The sequence below is a fragment of the Ambystoma mexicanum genome, chromosome 2p (genome assembly GCF_040938575.1).
Source record: "Ambystoma mexicanum isolate Mex_15411 chromosome 2p, UKY_AmexF1_1, whole genome shotgun sequence".
Taxonomy (NCBI): Eukaryota; Metazoa; Chordata; class Amphibia; order Caudata; family Ambystomatidae; genus Ambystoma; species Ambystoma mexicanum.
This window is the reverse complement of record NC_090923.1, coordinates 1,392,317,983-1,392,330,582: the sequence shown is the minus strand read 5'-3', so window position 1 is coordinate 1,392,330,582 and position 12,600 is coordinate 1,392,317,983. Positions and strand designations below refer to the sequence as shown.

Genomic DNA, 12,600 nt, shown 5'->3' with positions numbered 1-12,600 from the left:
TAATATCTAACCTGCCTTTGCGTGTTAAGCTGGCTCAGAAAGGTGGAGGGAATTATTTTTGGCACAGGGAGATGGAATGGGAGGTTGCTCTGTCCACTCCATGCATCAACCTGGTATTGCAGTACCTCCAGGACTGGTGCAACAAAAAAAAAGAAAAAAACAAAAAAAGAAATGTGGAGGGAAAGTCCTTTTTATTTTGGAAAAGTAACAGGGTGCTGAAGTTGGACTTCACTGTGAATCTGGCCGGAAATCCAGCCGCAAGCCAATATTAGTATACATCCTAATGAAAGGGGAATAGTCGGAGCTGGCGTAGGGCGAAGGCTGGCACGTAGAAATCCAACTGCTGTGTGCAGCGAATTTAGAAGGTTCTGGCTATTGTGCTTAAGTTACACAAGGCATGTTGGTGAAAATAAGTGGGATAAAAGAAAGGTAATATTTATGAGTGTGTCTTTTGTTGCTTTTATTAAGTGTGCGCATCAGTCTAAGAATCTAATTGTTTAGCAATGTTGGACTTGTCTGAATCTTTGCTCATTTTAGTACCATTGTACAGAATACTAATATAGGCCATGTAGTGCAGCCTCTGCTTATGGTCTCACAGGGAACACTGGGAAGCTTAAGATGGCCCTCGGTTTTATGCCATTCCAATGACTCGTTGCTGCCTGGTGGAGTCATTGCCTTAGCGTGGAGATCCCCCAGTCAACTCCATTCCATGCTACGCGCCTGTGTCCCTGCAGTGCTGTGAAACTGTGCCCATCACTCACGATTTGAAGTGGTCCGCCAGCACTCCCACCAGTTCCCCTACACGGCTCTCATTCTCCGGCTGCATCTTCTGGAGGCAAATGGCCAGGTCATCCTGCTTCTCCGTGTGGAAGACCACCAGCTGGTCCCGGCTGCTTGTGACGCTCACGCCAGTCACCTGCAAAAGGTACATACAGTCCTCGTGAAGGCCCTTGGAATGATCTTGTTGAGAAGCCAGGTGTGAGGGCTCGTTGTGAACTGCATATGAGACCCATCCAATGGTTTGCTGTTGCTGGACACACATAACACAAGAAGAGATTCCAGGGTACGCAATTGAAAGGGTCCTCTCTGGCTTGTGTACAACAGAAACAAAATAGACCCATTCAATAACACATTGGGCCTCATTACACGGATGTCGGTAAGGATTTACCGGTACCGGTAAAATACCGGTACCGGTAAATCCTTACCGCCTTACTACGAGGTCCCTTTGCGGGTTGGGGGATTTAACACCTGCTTTTTGCAGGCGTTAAAAACCAACCCGCAAAGGGACCCAGGGAGCTAATTACGGTACCGCAATTTGCGGTACAGTAATAAGCGCCTTCCCCATTCCCATTGAGCCGTATGGGGCAAAAATGGGAATGGGGAAGGGTAATGGTGGAAGGGGGAATTACCGCCCCGCCAAACTTGGAATGGGGCGGTAATTCCCCTTTCCGCCAAGGCGGTGCCGGTATTTTACCGGCATGAACCATGGCGCTAATAGTGCCATGGTTCTCCGCCATCCGTGTAATGAGGCCCATTGTGTTGCTGCGTGCCAATAGTTGGTATACTGTAAAGCTTAATGGCAACCCTGACTATTTATTCAATATATATCAATCATTTTTTCATGCAAATGTTCAATAAACTGATCATGTGGTTTCAAAAATAAATCTTACAAAAATATACTTTATTCACTATTATTTTAAAGAGAATACATTATTATGCTCTCAAAAGGGACTACACATCATTGAGTCATATCACTTAGGTTTGATTATGATTAGTTATAATGCGCTTAATACCCGGAGGTTCCGTGCCGTCTTGCTTTCAAGGCTAGCGTGTTGCCCCTGAGCTATCCTCCTGAGTCTAGTTTGTAACACATCATCCGTCAGTGTTACAAAACCACAGTTTTAGGCCTTCATTATATGTTTGCCGGTTCAGAAAAAATTGCAGGTAACAACGGCATCTGTTCCGGACCAGTAAACTACAAGTCTGCTGGTAGGGGCTGTAAACTACCGGCAGGCCTGGCCTGACCTGCCGGTAGTTCTGGCCCTTACTGGCAGACTTTTCACTGAAGCACCAGCACCCTTACTAACAGTGCCACTGCTTCAGGGTACCCATTTCCATGAAGCCCACAGGAATGGGAACTTACTGTTCCTCCACCGCCCGTAATATCCCAGTATTACTGGGATATCAGGAAGCAGAAAACGGTAAGGCTCGTAATGAGGGCCTTAGTCTCTTGTTCTAATTGCTTCTAAAATGTGGCTAGCACTATAACCTAATAACCTATTACACAGCTGCTATGTTGTAGCTGAACATTTCCCCAACATGTTTAATTCCTTCTGATGTAGATATACAATAAACAGAACTTCTTCATGGGAATTTTACCATTGAAATTATGTTACCAACCTAAAACACACATCCCAATTTACACACAATCTTCAGTATTGCCAAACATAGTTGAAATGAGCTGGCACAAATAATATATGGGTTGGACATTAACGGTAATCCCCATTCCCCATTGGGTCCATTCCCAATGGGGCATTTATGGCACAAATACAGCGTGCTAATACAGCCAGTGGTAATTAAGCTGATAACAGGGTGCTTAATAGGATTTTCACGTCCAGCAAAAAGCTTGAGGTAAAACAGCCAATTTAGCGCCCAACTCATGATCGGGCCAGCCCTTAAAAGCAACGCTAATACCGTTACCACCCCATTTAAGAGCTTAGGCCAAACTCGTGATGAGGCCCACTGTATATGTCAATGCCGAGATTGAATGTTGGCCTCTTCACCCCCTGCTCCTTGCCCCGAGACTCACCATGCTCAGCGGGAGACACTTCAGCACCTTGAACTGCTTGTTAGGGGCCAGCTTGTACAGGTGCCGGTCGGTGATCAGGATGGCCCTGTCCTTGCTCTTATTGAAGTGATTTATCTGCAGATGGGAAAGACAGACACAAAGGTTAAAGAGAGCCTTGGTCCCAGTGGACAGCCCTTGCTGGAACCCAACACATCTTGGGCGTAGAACAAAAAAAGATTTTGGATTCCGTCGCAAACCCAGTTCCAGCTTCACATTTCTAAATTCATGTAAAAGTAATTTAGGGCCCGCCTTCCACCCATACGGCTGCTCAATGCATATCGAGGACAGTGTGCCATGCAGGGGCTGCCACATGCAATTCAGTTTTTACATCTCTGTCAAATAATAAACAGAAACGCTCATGCTAAGCATGACCCTTTGTGTTCCAAGCTCCATGATGCAAGAATCACTCCCATCTGCCATGTGTTTTGGCCCTGCATCAGGGCGGAGTCACAGAAGCAGTGTGTTGTGGGGCACTTCCTTTTGTATACGCGGCATCTGCTTGTTCCGCTCCCAACGCATGCAGAATTTGAATGAGGGCCCAAACTGCATGCAGGAATGCATTTGAACATGCAGTTTCATATTTGAGAATATACTGGGCCTCATTATGTGTCCGGCGGTAGCCGTGCCGGTAAATAACGGCACGGCTGCCCCGGGAGTCATGAATTTAGCGACACCCGGCAATGGGCAATTACTGGGGCATTCCAGCCCCGGTGGAACCGGTAATTGCCCATTGCCGGGTGCCGGTAATTATTACTCCCTATTCCCATGTGAGCCCCATTGGACTCAGTGTGAATGGGGAGGTCGGATGCAACGACACCATTCATGAATGGTGCCGGTGCATCCGTCGAGGTCTGCGAGCGGGTGCCGCTCCGCCTGCCAGGCGGGGTGAAAGCACCCACTCGCTGACCTCGTAGTTTGCCGGTGCACTAACAACGGCAACCTTGTAATGAGGCCCACTGTCTTCCAAACTGTGTGTTTTCCCATTTGCACCTACAATTGTCACACAAAAGTGGTAGAAATATTTTGTCAATTGGACCCTTTTCAGGTGTAGACTACTTGTGTACGGATCTTTGCAAATTTTGCCATTAGTGCATGTGCAAGTGAATGTGGAAATGGAAGAAATTCATATGGTCTCATTCACAGCCACAAACCGCCCACCGCTGCCCCAATCTGGTTTTTTGGTAACATTAGTGGCAACGACATTTCAACACATAACAAAAAAAAGAAACTGCAGAATCATTACAGATGCAGGGAACTCGTCTATTAGAGCTCTGTCCAGGCGCTCTGGGGCAAAATACATGCACACCTCCTTATGGGCATATGACTGCACCAACAGAAATGACTTCACAGGAAAGGACATCCAAAGGAGCATCATCAGTCTTTGATACTTGGAGGCACCACAGAAGGGACTTTAGAATAAGTTGCCATAAGTAGGCCAAGTGGCAAATAACTTTGTGGTGCAAAATACCTAAATTGCACTGTTATTATATGTAGAGCAAATCTATAGTCAGGCTCGTTTTAAATAATAGCATGATATATTAACATAGGCTATGAAGTGAATCACTTACAGAGCTGCAGATAAGACACAGTGTGATTAAATGATCTGCCCAGGATCAAAGAATCCGAGTGATTTGCCCGCGGCTGAAAGTACCGCGGGCAAATCGTTCGCATGAGAAAGGTGCGAACTACTAAAAGTTCGCACCTGTCTCATGCGAACACACATACATTCTCACGCACGCACACACACACACACACACAACACACCCATAACACACACCCCACCCACACCCCCAACATAAACAAACTCCACTTACCTTCATGCTTTGTTCCTGCAGCGCCAGTTCCCTTTCAATTCCGTGATCGGGAACCGGCGCTGCAGGGTCCTTTAATTTTCTTTTCTTTTTTTTTAAACAGAAGGCTGCGGGTGTGTACCATAAAGTATAGTGAGCTGAGCGTTGTGGGGGACAACCCCGCAGCCCCCGTTTTTTTTTACAATGCTACCACCAAAGGTTCGAACTTTTGGCGTTCGAACCTTTGGTGGTTGCATTTTTAGAATAAATGGTCATTGCGACCATTTGTTTACGGTAACATTGGCCTAAACCGGATCAAACACTTTGGGTAAATGGTGAAACCGGAATGTAGGCAATTTAAGCAACTGAGCACATCTTCACAGGTTTCTTTTGTTAATATAGATATGTATTAAGGTTTCCCTTTGCATTTAATGTGCTTGAATAATATTTTATTTATAGCAATGCCTTGGAAGCAAAGCACATGACATAAACTATCCTTTCATAATTAACATTACACTATATACATCATAATAGAAATATGCTGAGCAATAAGAGGATGGCTTTAGTTTTATTCTCCCCAACCTGCATGAAAAGTCACAATAGCATCATGCAGATTAATGTGCGCCTAACAAATCCCCCTTGGGTACAGCCATAGTAATTATTTCATAAAGCCTGCAGCATTATGCACCCTTCTCACGGCTGATCACTCTCTCCCATGCACATTTCTAAAGTGACAAACGTCCCTGCTAATAGTCCCCCCTCCCTCCCATCAGTGCCTAATGGCTCACACTCTAATGCTCTGTTGACACAGAGCAGCGTGTGAGAGCCTGTCTGATGCCTGGAGCTCCTTGGGAAATTGTATTGGCAGCGGGACACCACTCCCATTGGGAAAGGGTAAGGTGTCCTGCTGCCAGGACAATGGTCATGCTGAGCAGGAATTGCTCAGCACACATTGTCTTCCCAGCAGGATACCTTTCCCGTTGGGCACCCTCATTGAGGTCAAAAGTCCTGGGCAGAGAGTGTGGGGGGTGGGGGCAGCTTGCTTCCCCTCCACCCACTGCCCGATACACCACGGGCCAGAGGGCCATCAATCTTGGTCGTCTCCGAAAGCTGTCCTTAGGCTGGGGTGCAGCTTGGGCTCCCTGGGGCCCCAATGAGTAGAACAGACTGTGATTTTAGTCAAGAGCCTACGATGGCGGGAAGGACACTGGGAGTCTGATTTTAGTCACGTGTCAGGACGCTGTCTGCCTGCTGAAGTAGGACAGCCTGCACCCGACTCCTATGGGACCACTCTCTCCCAATCTGTATAGATGACTCGTAGTTTGCCATCACTTTACTGGTAGGGTATTGTCAGAAATGAGTGTGCATCATGTGCTCAGAAGGGTTGCAGGCTTGAATCACTGTCACAGACATGCCATATGTGGCATATTTAACTTTACCACAATGTGCCCCAATACCAGAGCTTCGTAGTGAACTGGCCTGATGGCTCTATCTGCTGTAGTATCTTGGCGAAGGCTCCAACGATACACAAAAGTAGTAGATCCACTTCAAGACTCCTTATATAAAGATCTAGAATCTATCTTAGCTTCCTCCAATCCGAGTCCACTCCAAAGGCTTGTTGACCCATGTAAAGAAACGTTAAGAAATGTAAATGTGAAGGACAAGTTACTCATAAAGAACCCGACCACTAAGCTATGGGACTATGACTAGGAAAACTATCCCAAGTACAATCCTATCAACTATTTGCCGTGAGCGTATGTGGGGGCGTCAGATATGGTGCTACGCTAAGATACTAAATATCTCGCAATTCAGACCACACGCCGAAAGGCTAGTTTCTAATTTGGTGTGACGCAACAGCGTAACTATTACAAGGTTGGGTGAGCACCAAGGAAAATCTTTGAGCCTCAGAAGAAAAGCTGTGTATGCTCGAAACACGTGTCAGACTGATATCGCAAAGATTAAAAAACACTTTTGCATTTATGCAATCAACCTTTAGTGATTGGCGCAGTGTGATTGTATCATCTTTTTACCTATTTAAGATACTAAATATGGCCCCATGCCCTATAATACACTATCCATATTTAAGGTTCTGCTTAAATCTTTATCCAGCCGAACACATTATAGCCTTAAGATCCAGGGGGTTGCTGATAGACCAACACTGTAAATTCTGCAGTCCGAACGCAGAGGTTGAAACGCTGAAACCTATCATTTTCAATTGCCCAGGATTGCTGGATCTCAGGCAAAAGTGTTTTTGCAAAGTGGTGAGTAATTCTAATTGGGTTTACACTGATGTTCTGAGGAATCGAATTCGGGAAGGAGATTGTGTCCCAATTAATCTGGCAACTGAGGTTTCAGTTTCAGAAAGATATTAATGCATTAAGGAATAGTTTATGATTATTTGCACAAAATATAATGTATACAGTTGTGTCTATTTTTAAGATGAAACATCACGTGAAACGCATGAAAGGTACCAAACACGTAATACATTTAAAAATAAATAATAATATATACAAATATGTACAAAGTAGCAGGTGCTCGTCTCTAGAGAGAACATGGCATGATAACCTGCTCTTTGGTTTTTCCCACTTTGAGAGTCCGCAGCCATCGCGTTTAGCTCACTGTACCTTTCACAAAGGAGGAATATCCATTTGCATATCATTCTTTGTCCCTGGCTGCGAACTCTCAAAGTGGAAAAAACCACAGAACAGGTTATCATGCCATGTTCTCTCTAGAGACGAGCACCTGCTACCTTTTTTGTATCGTGCAAGGAACTTGGGGTTGGTCACCCTAAGTTACCGGGGGGAACCCAGACGTGGACCCAAATGTAAATGGAAATATGTGTTTGTTGTTATGTTCAGCACCTTGAGGTACGCCTATGGCTTGCCTACATTTAAAGTGACACTGGCTTCAGTTTGAGAAGACTGGTGCCTCCCTAAGGAATATGTGCATACTATCAGCCCTTCCCCGCAGGGAGTTAATAGCTACTCATTATGGGACAGGCAGACAGCAGGGCAGCTGAAATTCTAAATCAGCAGATCAGAGCTGTTAAGCACACTGGGCATGTGCCATTTGTTTACGGAATGAAAGTGATTTACTTGCTAAGTGCTCATACCCTGAGCCAGAAGGGGATTTATTTACGGACATCAGTTTATTTGGAAATTCAACCAGAGGGAGTTTCACAAAATGCAGACTGGATGCAAACAAGACCACCTGAGACCATGCAGGGCAGCCTAAAGTGCATGTTTGCAGGGTCTCATGGTGTTTTGTGCGTTTGGGGCAGGTGGCATGCAGAAGAAAGATATATATGCCCAAAAGCTACTCTCGGAAGCTAAGCCACCAGTGGCTCAAGTGGTAAGTGCTTGGTCTTGTAATGCTGGAGACCTGGGTTCTAATACAATGTCAGGAATCCCCTGGGCAGTTTTTCATTTTTTTTATTTTTTATTGAAAATGGGTATGCGTTGCCCTGAGCGATCAGCCAACAGTTAATGCCCCTTCAATACCTGCATTCCTACTAACAGTTGTGCATTTGTTTTCTGCACTCTGGCCTTGGGAACACCCATACAAAAGCTTGTCTCTCTGGCCCCAACGGACTGGAAAATACGAGGGGAAAAAGTGTAATCTATGGGTCATGGTTGATACGATATTTGCACTGGGACTCAAACAGGACACCTTCTCGAGGCGCTGTGAGGTGACCACTGGCCCCTGCATAGCAAGCAAACCCGTATCAGCATCTCACCTGCATTTGAATATGTCGCCTGCAGGCTACACATAGGAGGCTGCCTTAGGTGCATTAACCCATTGGGCTATTGACCCTCCTTCCTCTGACAGCAGGAAACTGAATTTCCATGTTGCCTTCCTTTGGCTCATTAGATCTGTCTTTCACCCCAATTCAGAGGATGTTTTGCTTCACGGAGAGATGATAATTATTGTGAGGTGTGAGTCACTAATGGCTAAGCAGGTCAGTTAAATCTTTGCCTTTGTCTTTGGGGTGTATTGATTTGTGCAGGGCAATCTTCTGTCTTCTGCGACTGTATGCTTTCTTATTGCTGCTTGTTCATGATTTTTACATGTAAACACTCTGCTCTCAAAAGTGAAAGTTTTGAAAGACTCTTGCTGTAGCGATCCTTTCCCACTCTTTGACCTGGGGGTGAGAGCAGAGGCAGGCCTGAGGGGCAAGGCCCACCCAAAATCTGCAAATGCCCACTCAGCAGCGCTGTGTGGGCATTTACAGATATTTTTGTCAGTGCAGTGGGCCCAACTACATTAGCTTCGGCCCCCGTTTGCTAGACAATCCTGGCTACGCCCCTGCGCCGATCACACACAAAGGTTTTCAAGTAGGTGCAGACATGTAATGTCTGAAATGTTTTTAGTGCCAACGTCTGTAAAAAAGCTTTTGTGGCAACATGGATGATATAATCAACAAGCTAAAACTGGCGAGTTTAAGGTAACAGGACACAATAACATGACATTTTCAAAACAAAATGCTACGTTTACCTGGCATACCTCAACAGACACTAGGGCCGTGACCATGGGTGCAACACCATTGGACTAATTGGTTTTGCAGCCCCCCATCCCCGAAATGATGGCCATTAGTATGAGATCTTCCAAGCCACCATGAGCAGGACAAAAAGCAGATGATCAACGTAGTTGGGGGTCTGCGCAATGACTTTTCATTGGTTCTCAGCAGCGCTGTTCTTAAGCATGAATTGTTAGGGAAAAGGCACTGCAGTGGGGCATTTCCAACGGGAAGACTCCCCCCTCCCCCCGCCACATTACGGCTCCAATTAACAAGCACTTCTGTGTCTGCTCCAAAGGCAAAGGGTCTGATTTACAAAAGCGTTTTGTCAGTGGGGAAAAACGCTTCTGAAAATCAGGCCCAATGTGTACAAAACAAAAGAGCAGCCTTTTAGAGATGAGGGTATACCCATGGTGCCCACTAGCTTGACATACAAGAAAAGGTTTGCCCGTAAGTGCATATCAAGTGTTCCTAAGATCATGTATTCCAGCTGGCTGGAGGTTTGTGGCATGCACTAGGTGACCTTTTTACACAGCTTCTTTTGGGGGCAGCATGTTTATTGTGATGAAGCATGAAAAGAATGTAACTGCAATGATTTATGTATTTACTATTGCCGTGCCATATTTTCATTCCTTTGTCTGGCAGAGGAGGGCACGGAACAAAATGGCAATTTCTGCAACCTCCATCCTCTCCATCACACAAAAGCACCGGCATGTACGTGCAAATACTTTGTTTTGTTATGAAATCTGAATGTTTTTTACACCTGCTAAAAGCAAGCGGATTCCAAAAGAATCCATTGCACACGCGGCCTGCTATGCAGACAAGCCAGGTGGCATTTACTCAAAGTCCACTACAAAGTGTACAAACTAAGACATACAGGCGATTACACTGGCATTTACACCTTTGATTAGCACTTCATAATGCAAATGACTAAAATTGTATGCAAGGGACATGCAATAATAATTGTTCTTTTATAAGGCACTTAACACTGGCGACCTGTTTCTAATGACAAGCTTGGGATTTGAACCTGTGTTGCTATGAGTTTGTTGTGCTTCCAAGACAAACACGTTGCCCCTGAGCTATCCTCCCAACCTGTTTTTATTTAAGGGCAAAGGCAACAGGTCCACACCATGAAATTTACATTTTTAACTTAGGACCCCCTTTATTTTTTTTAATGCTGAAAGCACAGTGCAGTGCACTAGGAGACTTTTCAGGATATCATTGCTTTGCATTCTAGGACTTGTAGTTTTCCATTCAGGATGTGGAAAATAAAGGCACACTGTTATTATTTTGGCTTAACAAATTTCTATACATATTTGCATATGGATGGGATTTACTGTTGGGATGTGTGTATTTTCCAAGTAAGAGCTATGAGACAGTATTACCGTAGTGCTTGAAAGCCAAACATTTAATATTTGGACCAACTAGTTAAGAAGGTATTTGACCAAGTGAGGGGGTTAAAATCCCAGGTTCAATGTTTAAACAAAGTGTCTAATCTCACCGTTATTTAACTGCAGAACATTGAGCCATTAGAAGTGATCACGTTCACACTATTAAATAAAGGCTGCCTTAAAGTGGAGCACATATAATGATGTTAGGTACAAAATGGTGTCTTATTGTGCACCTCCATTAGTGGCCCCCGAGACCGCCCCCTAGAATTGCGTTAATTGTTGCAGTGACCACCCCCCAGTTCCCATATGACATGCAGAAATATAGTCTCCCAGCCCATCACTCCACCAAAGATTATAGTATAATTTCTGTCAGTTTCCAAGGTTGCCTGGGCCGTTGAGCGTCCTACCAAAAATGCGAATGAATGAAGCTCTTTCTTGTGCCCGGTCATGCTATGTTATTGAGTCTGGCACGACACACCTTCTCCCTTTGTCACGGTTTCTTGGTGCTTCAGGATCTGTAAGTGGTGGGCTAGGGGACTAACACAGGGGAGTGCAAGGATATTTTGTTGCAATGTTGATTTGGAAAGATAAGACTGTCTGCGGTGTGTAAGCTATGTTGAGACTTGTCTAGAGGAGTGGTTAATTTGTGCTCCAGGTTGCTAACATCGATTGTGTGTGTGACTATGGTATCTGTCAGAGTGGTGTTTAAGGAGGGTGGAGAGTTGAGTTTGGTGTATCTGTGGTGGGTTAGTGTGGTGCTTAGGGAAATGTAGTGTAGACATTTGCAGTTGGTGTAGGTTCCATTGTGTAACCTGTGTTGTTTTCCTGCTGGAGTTGTATGTCGAAATGTGTTGCTAGGCTACGGGATGCTATGTCAGGTGACACTATACAAAGACAAATATTCAAGGACCCCATTATCTGTCAGTTTACTGTGACCACCCGACTAGGATACCATCCAACTGTATTTGCGTTACCGCCGGATCACAGTGGGCAGTAACTGTAAATCCCCATTCCTCATTGGACCCAATGGGTATTTTTGGCGCAATTAATGCGTGCTAATTTCGCCCGAAAATGGGCGTTAAGTCAGGGCATTTACCCGCAGTTTGGAGCTGAGGGTAAATGCTGACAGACTCATGTTTGGGCGGTCACTTAAATGCGGCGGTGATAGCGTTACCGCCGCATTTAAGGGCTACCACCCAACTCGTGATGAAGCCCACTCAGTCTTGCCTGGCGTGATGGTGCAGGGCAGCTGGATATGCATCATAAACCAACAACTGACAAATCCCAGCACGCACCACAACACGACCACAGCAATACCATGCTGGCAGCTACCATCAAAATGTGCATTGCGGATTTAAATCAGATCATGTTTTTCGTCAATGTCCCTGGCAATTGAATTATTGTTTGATCATTTGACAGTTCCCCAAAAGCATTTCTTTTGGAAAATGGGAATGGGGCACCATAAAAGTACATTTGCCCCACCCACACAAACGCTATGCAGGCAGCCCCTCCACGCCTGCCCCCAAAACCCATCCCAGAAGTTGCGTCCCGGGTCGTGACAGTCAGTTCCACTGTAGGCACATCAGTGGCAATTAGCTATCGATTACTGCATCACACCCGCGTTCAAAGCTTCCAGAAAGAGCGGAAACAATCAATCATTCATTGATTCCGGAAAAAGACTTCCCCAACTAAGAGCTTAGCAATATACATGGCACTGACGCTTCCGCGTCGCACACACCCTCTGGCCAGTAGTCAAAACCGGGGCCATTTGCTGTTCAACATCTGTGTCATACGTACTCCCTGCGTTTACCAGGGCTCGCCGGAGGAGTGAGTGTATGGGTGCCTCAATTCGTGGTGCACCGCGTCTGGAGGCAGCGCGAATGTATCGCCGCCCCCAGACATGCCAGTGACGCATTAAACATCGATTCGAGCAGCTGACATTTTCTTGGACGACAGAAATTCCAATGGACGATGGTGGAAGCCACACAACTCCCCTGAATGTGCAGAGGTCTTTTGTCTGAGATTAGAAGGAGAAGTTTGTGTTTGAGTAAAATG

At 45.5% G+C, this 12,600-nt stretch overlaps 1 protein-coding gene and 1 pseudogene across 1 annotated transcript in view; one reads left to right on the top strand and one right to left on the bottom strand.

Moving 5' to 3' along the window:
• MYO1G (myosin IG) overlaps positions 1-12,600 on the bottom strand; it is a 1,030,638-nt gene that overhangs the window by 201,518 nt on the left and 816,520 nt on the right. The window contains exons 20-21 of the mRNA XM_069645825.1: positions 2,810-2,923; positions 762-916 (exon numbers count right to left, since the gene is read on the bottom strand). Coding sequence (XP_069501926.1) covers positions 762-916; positions 2,810-2,923 — 269 coding nt within the window. The remainder of the gene's footprint in view (positions 1-761; positions 917-2,809; positions 2,924-12,600) is intronic.
• On the top strand, positions 3-147 carry LOC138568217 (U2 spliceosomal RNA; annotated as a pseudogene).